Raw genomic sequence first — 15,685 nt, forward strand, 5'->3', positions numbered from 1 at the left:
TGAATAATAGAGAATGTTTAACGCGTTTTCGGCTACATCGGAGCAAAGTAGAATAAAAGTAGTAGAATCCTTCATTCTACTTTGCTCTGATGAAGGCGATGTAGCCGAAAACGCGTTAAGCATTCTCTATTTTTCACATGTGGATTTTCCACATACTTGGATCAGTATTTTCGTGACACACACACACACACGCATATATATATATATATATATATATATATATATATATATATATATATATATATATATATATATATATAAATAAACCATTTATTTATTGTGTGCGTGCGTGCGCGTATACAACTTTCGGCATTATTGCACTTTTACATACCATAGTGAATATAAATTTTTAAGTATGTTGTGTTCGTTACTTTTTATATGGTAAATATATTTATAGTTTAAATTTTAATGTCTTATTCGGATAATTTATAATATAATATATTTAACGTCATAAAATATAGCAAAAAATACAAATAAATAAATTGAATCAACCTGCTATTTTGCGCAAAATCTGTCAACTGATCTAGATGATAGGTGTTTGACATAATGCACAAAATATTTAGTAAAATATCAGGCATTTTTATGTGTTTTTTGCTAATGCTCACTGTAGTTTAATTTTACAAATAAACCTTATCGTTGAATACGTCGCCGTGGTTGAGATATCACAGCATTATAGTATAAGACGATATCCTGCTTCAGACGGATATTTAATGTTTCTTTTCATTGTATACTTTGCGTCCATGCTTAACAGGACTCCAGAATTCCAGTACACACTGGTAATAAGACCATAGAGTGAGTGACTAATGACATCCACATTGCATGGCAACCATCTGATTATACTGCTTAAGGACAACATTTTCTTCGGCATCGTAGAAGAGGAGAGAAAGATTACCATATGCCGACGGGACGCAACAGGGCCGCTGGACCTCAGGAAACTCGCCGCTGTGGTGAATAATGCTTTGTACTGTGGCGTGATTAGTCGGATTAAGATTTTGGCCTAGTGGAAAACTACACTGCCCGGTGCATTGATATGCATTGTAACTCTTGGGGTACACGATCCATGACGACCAGCCGATGGCGTCAAAATCCACGTACATGTCTCTCCGCTCACACCCAGAGGGAATACGAGGGACGCGGTCTTCATCCAGCGAGCGGCGGACGCGGTTGGCTGAGGGGCTCTCGAATGTTTTCCTCACCTCTGTTGGAATAACAGGGTTAGTATATACTAACTGCATGCTTGTGCTATATTAATAAAAGTGTGACAAAATATTACAACTCTCCTTTTTTCTGTCACTGATCACATTAATGCCGCAAATAACCACATTGAAAGGTGTAGGAATGCTAAAGCCCTTTCGAGCCAGCCTTCTTCAGTAGCAAATGAGAAAATGCAAGCAAGGTCGGTCAGATGTATGGAACCCGGTGTAGGCACGGACGGGAAGGGGAAGAGAGGGAGTAGGGAGGCAGCAAGACCAAATGGTTACACGTGGTAATGCACAGTAACCGTGGGAGAAGATTAAGACAACAGTGGTCACAAGGAAGCACATATACGTATGCTTTTATATATATATATATATATATATATATATATATATATATATATATATATATATATATATATATATATATAAATAATATAAACAATATATATGTATCACTGCCCACATAAAAGCAGTGAGGTGGTGGAGGTAGACTTTATACACAGTTTCAAATGTAAATATGATAGCGCCCAATAGGCTCAGAAATCTGTACACCAGTTGATTGACAGTTGAGACGCGGGACCAAAGAGCCAGAGCTCAACCCCCCTGCAAGCAGAGTACTGGGTGAGTACATACATATGTGGGTGAGAGAGCATGAATATTAACTTGCAGAAAAGGTTTGAATTTTAATTCCCATTTAAAACGATAAACAAAATGGAAGTGGGATATGCTTTGCTTATGATATAAGACAGGAAATGTAACTGGGCATCATGTAAGACAACTCACTAGGCATCATGTAAGACAATTAACTGAGCTAATTGGACATGAGACAACTAACTGGGCATCAGTAAGTACAACTAATTGGGCATCATGGAACTAGGCATCAGTAAGGACAACTAATTGGGCATCATGAAGTACACCTAACTGGGCATCATTTAAGACAACTAACTGGGGACCAAGAAAGACAGCTAATTGGACATGAAGACAACTGACTGGGCATAAGTAAGGACAACTAATTGAGTATCATGAAAAACTACTAACTCTTAAAGTCAGCATTGACAGAAGGTTCAAAATATTAAAAGCATGCGAATATTCGAGAACATAAGATGAAGATAAGAACATTATAAAAGAAAATTAAGAATTTATTCAAATTTAACCATCTCAACCTTCTAAAATTCAAATACTTATAGTAACGTAACTATGTCGTGAATGACCACCAGATTATATTGAATCTGTAATATCATATATATTACCGACTGTAATGCAGAACCTTTACCTGGGATAGGAAGTGGTGTTGTAATCGTGTTGTTGCCGTCAGGGTGGGAAGTGAAGAGGACAAGCAGAGGTTGGTGCGTTCCATGGGATCCATGGTGCAGCGTGAGTGGCAAGGGATGTCCCGCCAAGGTTGTTGCTGTCACTTGAAGGGTCACTCTTATCTGGTCTTGGTCACTCGTCGCACTAGGGCCCACCACACCACCACTTGGGTCCACCACACCACCACTGGCACCCACTATACCACCACTGGACTCATCTAAACCACTACCAAAATCGCGGTTCACCACATCACCACCCACTTTAAAAACTCGCCATCCACTACTGTGTGCTGCCACGTGTTCTTTCACCAGTGCCTGGGAGCCCATCTCACTCACCCTCTCAACTTCCATCTAAGGACAAAAACAAATGCATAAATAATATATTTAACACAAAGCATACGAGAGTTTCTCAGAGCTACTGCTCTCTTCCAGCTGTCGGTTACATTCATTATAATTACAATACATTCTTGTGGAAATCAGTAGTTATATATATGTATATATTACATATATATATATATACATATATATATATATATATATATATATATATTACATATATATATATATATATATATATTATAATATATATATTACATATATATATTATAATATATATATAATATATATTATATATATATTATAATATATATATATATATATATATATATATATATATATATATTTTATATATATATTTTATATATATATATATTTTATATATATATATTTTATATATATATATATATTTTATATATATATATATTTTATATATATATATATTTTATATATATATATATTTTATATATATATATATTTTATATATATATATTATATATATATATTTTATATATATATATATTTTATATATATATATAATATATATATATATATAATATATATATATATATAATATATATATATATATATATATATATATATATATATATATATATATATATATATATATATATATATATATATATATAATATGCAAGGCAGTGCAAACCTCAGTAATAGTGATACAAACCATGTAAATGTTATCTTCCAGTAAGTGCCTCTCTGCCTTTGGAAGCCGTGAGTAATGAACGTGAAACTCGACTTCCAACACGTGCTCATTTGCCCCAAGTCCGGTCACGGAAAACGAGAAGAGCGAGTCTCGGCTTCTATCTGCGTTGCAACATTGACGTGTATGAGTGCTCGAAATATATTGGGTGATATATAATACAAGCTTCATGTTGTGTGTATACTTCAATGTACGTGTGAGGTATTGTTTATTTACGGTAATGCAAGCAAACTTATTTCAACAATTTACGTCTATTTCGTTTTATAATCCATGTCTGACCTTTCTCTGAGAAGGCTCTGACGATTGTGGCGCCATAGGGCCCAGGGAGGCGCGTAAGTCCGCTGGAGTCTGCTACTTCATTATAGAGGTCAAGCATGTACTGTGGTGGCTCATTATACCATCTGCGCACTCCAGGCTCAGACATACCAAATGCCTGCGGGGAAGAAAACTCCATTCATAAGAAGAGTTGTTATACACTGGTGAGGGTGAGTGTTGCTCTCGTCACTTCACACACATAAATATTATGAACTATAGCGCACCTTCAGGAGCTCTGCTGGTGCTACTTGGCGGTCCTCTGACAACTTGGGAGTAGAAAATGGAACTCTTAGTGGAGGCAGAGAAGCAACAAACCCCGCAATTATGACTAACAAAGCTGTCTCAGTAAACACCATCTTGGCCACAATAGGGAGGTCTCCGGAGATCTCTGATGAAGTTGAATGTGCCCGTGGCGGCAGATGAGGCAGGTATGCACGCCGCCTCGCTATCACCGGCTATTTACGCAAGTTGTAGCTGCGGGGGCCGTGACTTGGAGCCGGGGGGCGGGGCCGCCTGACGCCACGACCCGTCGCTGGTGCCACTTATGGCCGGTGGCCTCACCGGACCCAGGACTTACCAGCGCTGCTAAGGCGGCTTCCTGTCGTGGGAATCCCAACCAGATCTTTGGACCGCGCTATAGAGCGATAGGTCGAAGGGTGTCGAGACTTATTGCTAAACGTGGTGCAGGCCCCCTACGAATGACATTTGTTACAACATTATGTTGGTCGTTACCATTCTACTGGCTTATGGTCGTAAACCTGCTCCTCATCGTGTACTTTACATATCTGACATCCAGCCAAAGCCACCAAATACGGAGATGGTGATTCACCGCCTTTCTTCGCTTTCCACGGGTCCCAGCGCCAGTAAACATTAGGTGAAGAACTCCTGCAGAAGCGTGTGACTCACCCTGGCGTCAGGGAGCCGCCAGCGTCCAGAGAATAATGTATATGACTTAATATGGGGCTCCCAGCAGCCAGACGTACGTTACCACCTAGAAAGAAGAGCGAGTAATAGCCTCTCTGTGTTGTAACTGTAGTGGCTCTATCAGAATTAAGAAATACTAAAGTACATAGTATACCTCGAAAGATAAAGGGCTTACAAAAATAGTCACACTGTTTAATATTTTCATTAAGAAAAAGTGTGTTACATGAGCAAGACGCAGCCACAAGGCATGGTTCACTAATGCAGGTGTAAACATAACTAACATTTTAAGGATCAAAGGGCACTCATCTCGTTTGCTATATAAACATTTTAAAATTCATTTTCACAGTTTTGTCGTGCTAACATATATGTGAATAATATGTTCAGTAAATAAAGAAGTAATGTTGGTATATTTGTATATATATTTAGTCAACAATGTTTATAATATTTTTAACTTTTTTACACGTCCATCAGTAGCCACATTCACACCCATCAGTAGCAACATTGCAGCCCATCCTCCTGTTTTGGTAGTACTTATAGTAACGATGAGGACTATAGTATACCGTCGTACAACGAAATTAGAACTGAACTATCGAGTTAGACAAACCGGAAAACTATTTTTTACTTGCGTTCCATTGATAAACTAAACTAACCTATCCTAACCTCACTTGGCCTAATACACGATATCTGAGGCCTAATATAGTATATATGTGTACTATACTAGGCCTAGGAATATTTAAGTTTGTGTTTTAGCTTTATTCAAAAAAAGTTCTTACTAGTCAGTATACTACTATCTAAAAAGCTAAGAAAGTACGAATTCTGGCTATTGACGATCGTTACAATAGGCTCTGTCTAAACAGGAGGATGGGTTGCAACATTCACACCCATCAGTAGCATCATGCACGCAATACCTCATGGGTCTGGACAGTAACAGCAGTACACCCACTGGGTCTAAATCCACCTGATCATCGTCCTCTGTGGCAGCTCCCCGACGGGATTCTATAAAAATCCCCGCCTCACTACCTGGTCAATTTATAAAGCTTGTACCCAGCTTTCGCCAGTTACGTCCCCACTCCTGTGCCAGGTAAGTCCACTAAGAGCTCACCATAGCCCGTGCTACTTGGAACTTTTGTTCTGAGTAGCTGAATCTAAAACAACAACATTTTGTCAGTTACAGCCCAGCTCCTGTGCCAGATAAGTACACTACGGGCTCACCATAGCCCGTACTACTTGGAACTTTTTGTTCCGAGTAGCTGAATCTAAAACAACAACAACGGTCCAGGAATGGACCGAAACGTTGTCGTCTCTTCAGTTTTTAGTGTGGTTTGGACACCATATTTCAGCCACGTTATTGTGACTCCTAGTCAACAACAACAACAGTCTTGTACATGTTGTTGTGGGTTGGACATGTATATGAGTAGGATTGAGTGGTTATAAATAGGAGTTGCCTTGTATGGGCCAATAGGCCTTCTGCAGTTACATTTGTTCTTATTCCGTCAGTTACAGTCCAGTTCCTGTGCCAGGTAAGTATAGTACGGGTTAACCATAGCCCGTGCTACTTGGAACTTTTTGTTCAGAGTAGCTGAATCTAAAACAACTAAATTCCGCCAGTTACAGCCCAGCTCCTGTGCCAGGTAAGTACACTACAGGCTAACCATCACCCGTGCTACTTGGAACTTTTTTTTTCGAGTAGCTGAATCTAAAACAACATTACGCCAGTTACAGCCCAGCTCCTGTGCCAGGTAAGCACACTACCTGCTAACCATAATCCGTGCTACTTGGATTTTTTTATTGAGTAGCTGAATCTAAAACAGCAACATTCCGCCAGTTACAGCCCAGCTCCTGTGCCAGGTAAGCACACTACCTGCTAACCATAATCCGTGCTACTTGGATTTTTTTATTGAGTAGCTGAATCTAAAACAGCAACATTCCGCCAGTTACAGCCCAGCTCCTGTGCCAGGTAAGTACACTACAGGCTAACCATAACCCGTGCTACTTAGATTTTTTTTTTTTTTGAGTAGCTGATTCTAAAACAACAACATTCCGCCAGTTACAGCCCAGCTCCTGTGCCAGGTAAGTACACTACAGGCTAACCATAACTCGTGCTACTTGGAACTTTTTTTTTTTGAGTAGCTGAATCTAAAACAACATTACGCCAGTTACAGCCCAGCTCCTGTGCCAGATAAGTACACTACGTGCTAACCATAATACGTGCTACTTGGAACTTTTTTCCAAGTAGCTGGAATCCAGCAACCGTCCCCTTGTTAATGAATGGAAACAACTCGTCCTCAGGCTGTGCTCGTCCAAGCTTCGCCTGATCCCAAAGACTTATTTGTCAATTTTAACGTACTATTTTACCACAAATAATGTATTCTCGTATAAAAATTAGTATTAGGTTATATTATAATTTTTATTGAGAGGTATAGTATATGTTAGGTGTTTGGTTGTGTCGGCAATGCGTGCTAAGTCTTCATTTATGAATGAAAAACACTTTATACACAGACTCACAACTGATGATGCTCTAACTTATCTCTAACAGTACTTCATTCACGTTTTCTCTTTGCACAGCCCGTCCTCATCAACAAAGCCCAAAGTCCATTCCATACACTCACCAAACCCCCCCTGTTTATGAATGTAAAACGGTTTACGCACGACTCAACTTCTGACGTCCCAACACTTCCGGAACCAGTGCTTCGCTGATGACTTTTGTTCGAACCACAACGCTGTAAACAGCCCAGTCCGTCCTCTAAACAAAGACCCCAAATCCATTCCATGCACCCGCCAAATCCCCTGTTTATGAATGAAAACGGTTTACACACGACTCACAACTGATGACGTCCGAACACTTCTGGAACAAGTGGACAAATTTTGTTCGAACTAAAACGCTGTAAATGCTTCACCCAGGTACTACAAATTCAAATAATCGCTGACAGAACCTATGCATCCAACCTATCCAATGCCTAAATATGCTAATATATAACAATATTTAAATTTATTTATACAAGAGTTCTTATATTCTTGTACAGTCACTAACACGCATAGCGTTTCGGGCAAGTTCTTAATCCTATTTTTCACACATCCCCAGGAAGCAGCTGTCTAACTCCCAGGTACTTATTTTCTGCTAGGTGAACAGGTGCATCAAGGTGAAAGAAACTGCCCATTTGTTTGCACCGGGGATCGAACCCGGACCCTTAAGATTACGAACCCCGAGCGCCTTCCACTAGGATGTCAGGCCGCCTAATATTAGTTTATATATGAGAAAATTCCTATTTTTAATGAATAGCATGTTAAAATTGATGAATGTGTCTGGGGTCGACCGCTAGATGGAATGAACTTGGTCTGAGGATGGGCTGTAAAATTGATGAATGTGTCTGGGGAGGGGAGGAGTAGGTCAGTTTCTCCTGTAACGAGCCTGGCCTGAGGATGGGTTGTGTTAAAGCTGTAGGTCCCCCAAAACACATTTATAAATTTTAAGGTATTGTGTACTAATTGTAAGTTTGTTCTCATTTATATATTAATATTATTATATATTACAGTTTTATGTATAGTAAGACATATGTTAGGTTCAATGTTTAAGTTCTGTTGGTGATTGTATGTATTTGTAGTACGTGGGTGAAGCATTTACAGAGTTGCGATTCGAACAATGGTCGTCAGAGAAGCAGTGTTCGAACGTCATCAGTTGTGATTCGTGTGTAAATCTTTTTTCATTCATAAACAGGAGTTTGGCAGATGGATTAACGAACACTTAGCCTTTGATGATGAGGCCGGGCTGCGAAGACAAAAGTGGTTATCAGGATGCCTGTCACGTGTAGTTGAATGCCTTTTATAGTTCCCTCATGGTCAAAATTTGGCGTCAGCTGCATCTTGATATCGATCAATTAACTACTAACCCTGTTCATCGGGATCCAGTTTGACATCCTAGAACCCATACTTAGGCAGCTTTTCGAACTGTGTACCAAAAAAGTACCGTAGCCCGGGGCGGTGCTTTGAGAGGCCTGACAGCTGAGTGGACAGTGCTCGGAATTTGTAGTCCTGAGGTTCCGGGTTTGATCCCCAGTAAAGGTGGAAACAAATGAGTAGGGTTTCTTTCACCCTGATGCCTCTGTTCACTTAGTAAATAGGTACCTGGGAGTTAGACAGCTGCTACGGGTAAATAGGTACCTGGGAGTTAGACAGCTGCTACGGGTAAATAGGTACCTGGGAGTTAGACAGCTGCTACGGGTAAATAGGTACCTGGGAGTTAGACAGCTGCTACGGGCTGCATCCCGGGGATGTGTAACAAAAAGGAGGCATGGTCGCGGACCGGGCCGCAAGGACGCTAAGCCGCGAAATCACCTCCAGATAGTTCCAGGGCTACGGGTTTTCCGTAGCCCGTTCCCAGGGTTTCCCTCCATGTCCCCTCTATTTGCTATTTTTAAATCGGTACCATTTAGGACAACATTTTTGTTGGCTTGCACCTAGGCGTCGCTTACTATAGATATGTTGTTGACATGAAAAACTTTTTGCAATTTAAGGAAACTTCCAAGCGAAAATCCGTGCTGAATTTCGCTTACGAGATGGAGATTGAGGGTAAGTTTCATTTCCTACATATAACATCCCTATGTAATTGATTGTTTAAAAATTCAAGAAATTAAAAGTAACTCTTTTATTTCTTTGATCACAAATATTGAAGAAATGTGTAAGTTTTCTTTCTAAATGATGTACTACCAGAAATCTTAGCCAGGTACGCCAAGTGTGACTACTGTGGATAGTGCATGCAAGTGATTGTAAACTTTTCCACTGCCGCCACTGGATAGGTGTTGGGTGCATTATAATCAAGTACAATTATATGTAACTAGCTTACCACAAACTTAAATTCCATATTCATTTAAATAGTCGTAGTCCAATTCTTGGATCCATTATTTGTCACTGGAACTCATCTGCCACCTACCACAAGATGGGAATGGGATCCAAAATAAGGAATTAAACGAATTATATCACTCATTGTGTTTGGGACTCTTAGGATTACAGCTGCTTGTTTGCTAAAAACTATTAATAGACTGTTGATGTATGTTTACAAACTCTGTAACTGGCGTATCAAAGCTGTAACTTGCTTAGCTAAACAAACTTCAGGATTATATTCCTGAGTCAATTATGTGCTATGAAAGACTTGATATGTATGTTAAAGGAAACAAAGAGTTTGTGTAAATGGGGTTAAGTTAGAGTGGGAAAATGTTGTAAGTGGAGTGCCTCAAGGCTCTGTCCTGGGAACTCTGTTGTTTATAATACATATAAATGATTTAGATTCAGGTTTGAGCAGCAATATTTGCAAATTTGCTGATGACACAAAAATCGGGAGGAAAATAAACACAGAAAAAGACTCACTATTACTTCAAGACGATCTATATAAGGTTTTGAAATGGTCAGAAGATTGGCAGATGCAGTTTGATGCTGACAAATGTAAGGTTTTGAGGCTAGGTTTTGAAATGGTCAGAAGATTGGCAGATGCAGTTTGATGCTGACAAATGTAAGGTTTTGAGGCTAGGTAATGATGATAGAGTTACTAAATACGAGCTAGATGGTATTGAGATTGCGAAAGGGATCTGGGAGTTATGATTAGTAAGAATTTAAAACCAAAAAATCAATGTATAAATGTTCGTAATAAGGCAAATAAGGCACTGGGAGTTATTAATCGAAGTATTAGTAACAAGACACCTGGTGTTCTTCAGCTATATCTTGCTCTGGTTAGGCCCCATTTAGATTATGCAGTTCAGTTTTGGTCGCCGTACTATAGAATGGATATAAATTCACTTGAACACATCCAGCGTAGGATGACAAAGTTAATCCCCCAAATTAGAAACATGTGAAGAAAGATTAACAAAGCTTAAATTGCATTCACTGGAAAGGCGAAGAGTTGGGGGGAGACATGATAGAGGTTTACAAGTGGATGATGGGCTTAACAAAGGGGATATTAATAGGGTTTTAAATTTATCAACACGAAACAATGGGTATAGATTGGATAAGTTTAGATGTAGGAAAGATTTGGGTAACAACTGGTTCGGTAACGGTTGTTGATTTGTGGAACCAATTACCGCGTAACTTGGTGGAGGTGGGGGTCTCTTGATGGTTTCAAACGTGAGTTGGACATGTATATGAGTGGGATTGGGTGGTTATAAATAGGAGCTGCCTCGTATGGGGCCAATAGGTAATCTGCAGTTACCTTTTTTCTTATGTTCTTAACTTAATATAGCACCCCCAACAAGGTGCTATATTAATCAACATATTTTAGTGTGAAGAAGACATTTTCTTATGTTAACTAATTGACATCATGTATTAGGTAGAGGATGGGGCCCCAGTACCATCCCTTGTGGTGCTACACTCGTTACCTCTCCTCTCTGATATCTTCCTACTCACTATTTATTTATTTCCTGAGAGGTATTCCCTTACACAACTCTGCACAAAATGATCCGCCAGTATGCTCAACAATGGGTAAAATCATTATTTTCAACAAAATGGAGGAAAGAGTCCTGAAAGACTATTGATAGAAACACGACCCCCTTACTCACACAAAGCAGAGTTTAAGATAATAATATACTATAAAACCAAGACCATATATCGCTCAGCAAGAGACGTATATATCGCTCAACAGGAGACAGTTGATGTGCCGCTAAAATTAGGTGAAGTCATTTTGATTTGCTGGAAATGATGATTTCAGAGCCCCTTAGGTTTAAGCTTACAACTGACGCGCATCTCTGTCAGTTCTCTGAATTGTTATAGACTGTGGATTCTTGTGAGGTAGAGCGACGTTGGTCACATCCGGGAGAAATTCCTCTCAGGTAGTGAGTTATGTTGACCGTAGTCAACCAGTGGAGACTTATGAGGCACTTTGATGATGTGACTAAGTACATATCACTCAAATTAATTCTTATGTAATGCAATGAGAACTAGTATTATATAGGTTAATTTTCATATAATAAAACTAATTATAATCTTGGATGATTTTTTATTACGGTACTGTAAGGTATTGCAAAATACATATTTTAATATATATTAATGTGTATGAATTGTCTATGTGGAAATTGAAATTGAAATAAGTTTGTTGAGGTAAAATACACACAAAGGGATGAGGTAGCTCAAGCTATTCTCACCCCGTTCAGTACATCGTGTTAATACATACATATACACACATCACAAACAATAACCATATAATCCAAACATTCTGAGAGATAAACATCTACATTTCCTCCTTTACACAAGTAGTATGGTATCAGACGTACACAAATACTTTTACTTTTATGACCTAGGTATACTGTATAGACAATTTGCAAGAGACATGCAGATAATTCAACAAAAAATTACAGTCTTGGTGCAAAATTCTTATATCTCTCAAGAATATCATCAACCTTTCCGTTGTGACACATCCAGGCTATTTATTCAGGAACAGTCCTTATCTCAGTGTTTCTATATACATTAATCAACGGACAATCAAGAACATAATGGGTAAGGGTGTGAGACCTTAACATACCACATAGTTTACACTTCGTGTCATTATCATGAACACCTATCCCATATATTTATGTGGAATATTATTCATATTAAATTCATATCCTACAGGATTTCAAACTTGGTTAGTAGACCTGGTATTATTTAGTCTGACGAAGGAAATGGAGCAACAGTGGAATAGACACCTGGGCTGGGCAGAGTGCAGAAAATATCGAACAAATTCATTTTTATTTTCAAGTTTAAGGAGCGTTATGAGCAGTGCAGGATTATACCGATGCTCGACCTTCATTTTATATTATCTTGCAGTGCATATGTAACCCGAGCCACACATGTGATCAAAGTGACGATTTTGATTGTTACTGCCGCGGGCGGCTAGTTTATTGTGCACCCCATACTCATCCTGTGAGCTGTAGCGCAAAAAGCCCTACAGTGGGCACAAAAGGTCTTTATCAGACCTCAACGGAGATTATTACATAAACAATTTCATCTATCTTTCACACCTTATAATTACAATGTCAGCTAGTTACAGAGAATGTTCTGTTTCAAGAGCTATATATTTACAGTAAATCATTTTACATTAATGGTAGGTCTTATATACGACGTTTAGATCCCACCTGGACCCTAATCACGTCCTCACTTAAATTTAGATCAGACTTGGGTTCAAGACGGACAGAAACTTGGTCACTTTCATTTCCTGTGTGCTGATTATGTTATTTGATATTATCTTGTTGAAAGTTGCTTGCAGCAGGGTATTGACGTGCTTGTTAACGAGTAATGCGAGGCCTCTTACGTTGCAATTATTTTTGTATCTAGTAATGTGGCCTAATGGGATTTAGTTTTTGGGAAAACCACAAGAAGAAAATTCCTAAATTTAAAAATCAATTATTCTGCATTAGTTCTTACCAGTGAGATTTACAGAGAACAAGCACTGAAATTATTTCATTGTAACTCTTTCGTAGGAGAAAATCGGTTGGAGCACTGAAGTATAGCATTCGAACCAGCGATCTATCCCAGCGGCTGGGAGTACCCTGGTCATTGGTTCCAGTCAACTCACTGCTCCAGTTGATTTTCTCAATGATTTATATATCGCGTTAGTGTGATTTCTTTGTAACTATTTCGTGTCTTCTAGTCAATCAAGTCTTCAAAAACTTTTGAGGGATGAACTATCTGATATATTAAAATCATATCATTGGTGGGTATATAAATATTAGAACATTTTAATTTCCTAGCCACAGAGTAGTTTCATTCATAGCACCCTACAACCTGTAAGTAATTGTCGTTTAAGAGTATTTTCAGAAAAACTTTGCTTGACATGCATGCAAAACATGTGCAGGTCAAACACACAGAAATCATAATAGTGTGATGCCTCAAATGATAACCATGTCGTAGCTCAGTCGATTAAGGCAGCGTCTGGGATCCTCTCGGACGTAGGTTCGAACCCTCGTCACGGCCCTTGTGGATTTGTTCATGTGTCAGTTTTTTTTTTATTGTAAAAGCACTTCAATCACCTGCTGTGACTGAGTGCTCAATAACCTACTGCATTATATGTAAGAGAATAGATCTCTAATCCTATGTATTTAAGACAGACCAGAATGTATGCATGCTGGTTAGTATTGTAAAGCCACAACAATCAACTGTGGTTGAGTGCTCAATAACAGATATCTAACCCTACATGTATATATGCTGTTTATTACTGTATAAATGCATGGCCACATTTGTGGTAAAAATAAATCAAAACACACTACTGTCACTGTGAACAAGAGCAAAGTATATAATCAGACATCTGTATGCTGAACGATAATTGTGATGTAAATTGGCCCATTTGGATGTGGAAACTTTCTACCGCCCACAGAGTGAACAGCCATGATCTCGTCATCTATACTAATATATAATATAAATTTGAAGCGTGTTATAAGTGCACTAACCAAAAGCAATGATAATGGAAGGCAGTATCGACCAGAACCCACTATTATCAGCCTAAGAAATCAGGTGTAAATATTAATTCTGACTTGTCAGCCGCTTTTTCTGAGCTCTGGATACCAGTTCTTATTTTGATGGGTAACCTAACAAGCTGAAGCTGATTACCAGGCTTTCCCATCATGCATTTGTTGTTAGAATGTTAAGGAAAAAACTATATTGGCACAACAAGATCATACGTCTACACACCGCCTGTTGGGTAAGTACCTTCTTGTTGGTTTTGTGGAGATTTCTCCGCCATTTATGAGTCATTGTTTACCGTCTTGCCTGAATCACAGCCTACAGCTCCAGTCTCTTTACCATATGCAAAACTTATTTGAAACAATTACAAGCGGCGGGTTGTATGAGAACAGCGTATTTACCACGAAAACTAGATTTTATCTCTGATAAATTTACGGAAAATAGTATTAAAGAGTAAATTTATACTTTAAAATAAATGGTTCATTGTAGATGTATTTTGAAACGAGTAAGACTAGTACATAACTGCACACAATGTCTAACATTAATGTTAGCTGTTGTGGTGTTGAGAAGCACTTGCAACTTCTGGTGTTTATAGTGCGGGTTCTGCTGGTTTGGGTGACCACCGGCTTCTGATGCTATTTTGGTGGTTGATGTCAGGTTGATATCTAGTTTGTTCCTGGCTACTGTTACCTCCTGTTCTTCGCTTACCTGTTCTTTCAGCTGACACCGTCGGCCACCACACTAATACCTCCAGAGTCATTCAATTTAATGTGTAATTATTTCCCTCCATCACGTAGTAAAGCAATTACTTCCGCCTTGCATGGTATGTTCACTTGGAATTACACATTTTGTACAGAATCAGTTAATATATGAGGTATTCGACTTTGCTTCCCCCTCGGTAGGTCATGAAGGTTGTAACTATTTCAGCTTTCTCATTCATTATAACTATATTCATTTATCGAAATAAAGTTCTTGTAAACTTTAATTTATATATAATGTTTATTTCTTTTTAAAATGCTGGTGTGTGTTGCAGGCATCATTATACTGCAGCCTTCATCGCAAGTACCAGAAGAAAGCAATCATTATAATTCATAGACTTAAGAATTATAGATACATTTCATTATTAATAAATTGCACAACAAAAATTTAGGCTTTCCTTTTCTTACATATATTGTAATAGTGTGATAAGCTTAGCGATGCTCTTTAACTCTTATTTAATAGCTCTTGCGTTTTAGGTTGTTGGGGATGTGTTACTTTGAGAGTGGAGGCGGACAAGCTGAGGAAGGTACAGATTTACGAAGATCACGGTGAGCAGCTCTAAGAAGTTGTCTTCGTATGTTCTGCCGTGAAGACTTCCAGTGCGTTATCTTCACTGGCGGAGGAGTGTTGTGAGGAGGAGGCAATCCCCAGCTTGGTAAGATGACCCCATCCCCCACACCCAAAAAAAAGGTAAGATC

The 15,685-nt window shown here is 38.7% G+C and overlaps 1 protein-coding gene across 3 annotated transcripts; it reads right to left on the minus strand.

Moving 5' to 3' along the window:
- Window positions 1–232: 232 nt before the first annotated feature.
- On the minus strand, window positions 233–4,386 carry LOC123747204 (bone morphogenetic protein 8A). Of its 3 annotated transcripts, none has more exons than XM_045729240.2 (5): window positions 4,241–4,386; window positions 3,852–4,005; window positions 3,537–3,676; window positions 2,473–2,860; window positions 233–1,198 (listed from the first exon to the last, which is right to left on the minus strand). In XM_045729240.2, the coding sequence occupies exons 1-5, from the start codon at window positions 4,241–4,243 to the stop codon at window positions 801–803; spliced, it is 1,083 nt and encodes a 360-aa protein (XP_045585196.2). In that variant the 5' UTR covers window positions 4,244–4,386; the 3' UTR covers window positions 233–800. The 3 variants fall into 3 exon arrangements, with proteins under 3 accessions (XP_045585196.2, XP_045585197.2, XP_045585195.2); XM_045729241.2 differs by having other exon boundaries at window positions 234–1,198; window positions 4,221–4,334; XM_045729239.2 differs by having other exon boundaries at window positions 236–1,198; window positions 4,112–4,372.
- Between the last annotated feature and the right edge of the window lie 11,299 nt (window positions 4,387–15,685).

Source organism: Procambarus clarkii, chromosome 94 (assembly GCF_040958095.1).
Source record: "Procambarus clarkii isolate CNS0578487 chromosome 94, FALCON_Pclarkii_2.0, whole genome shotgun sequence".
Taxonomy (NCBI): domain Eukaryota; kingdom Metazoa; phylum Arthropoda; class Malacostraca; order Decapoda; family Cambaridae; genus Procambarus; species Procambarus clarkii.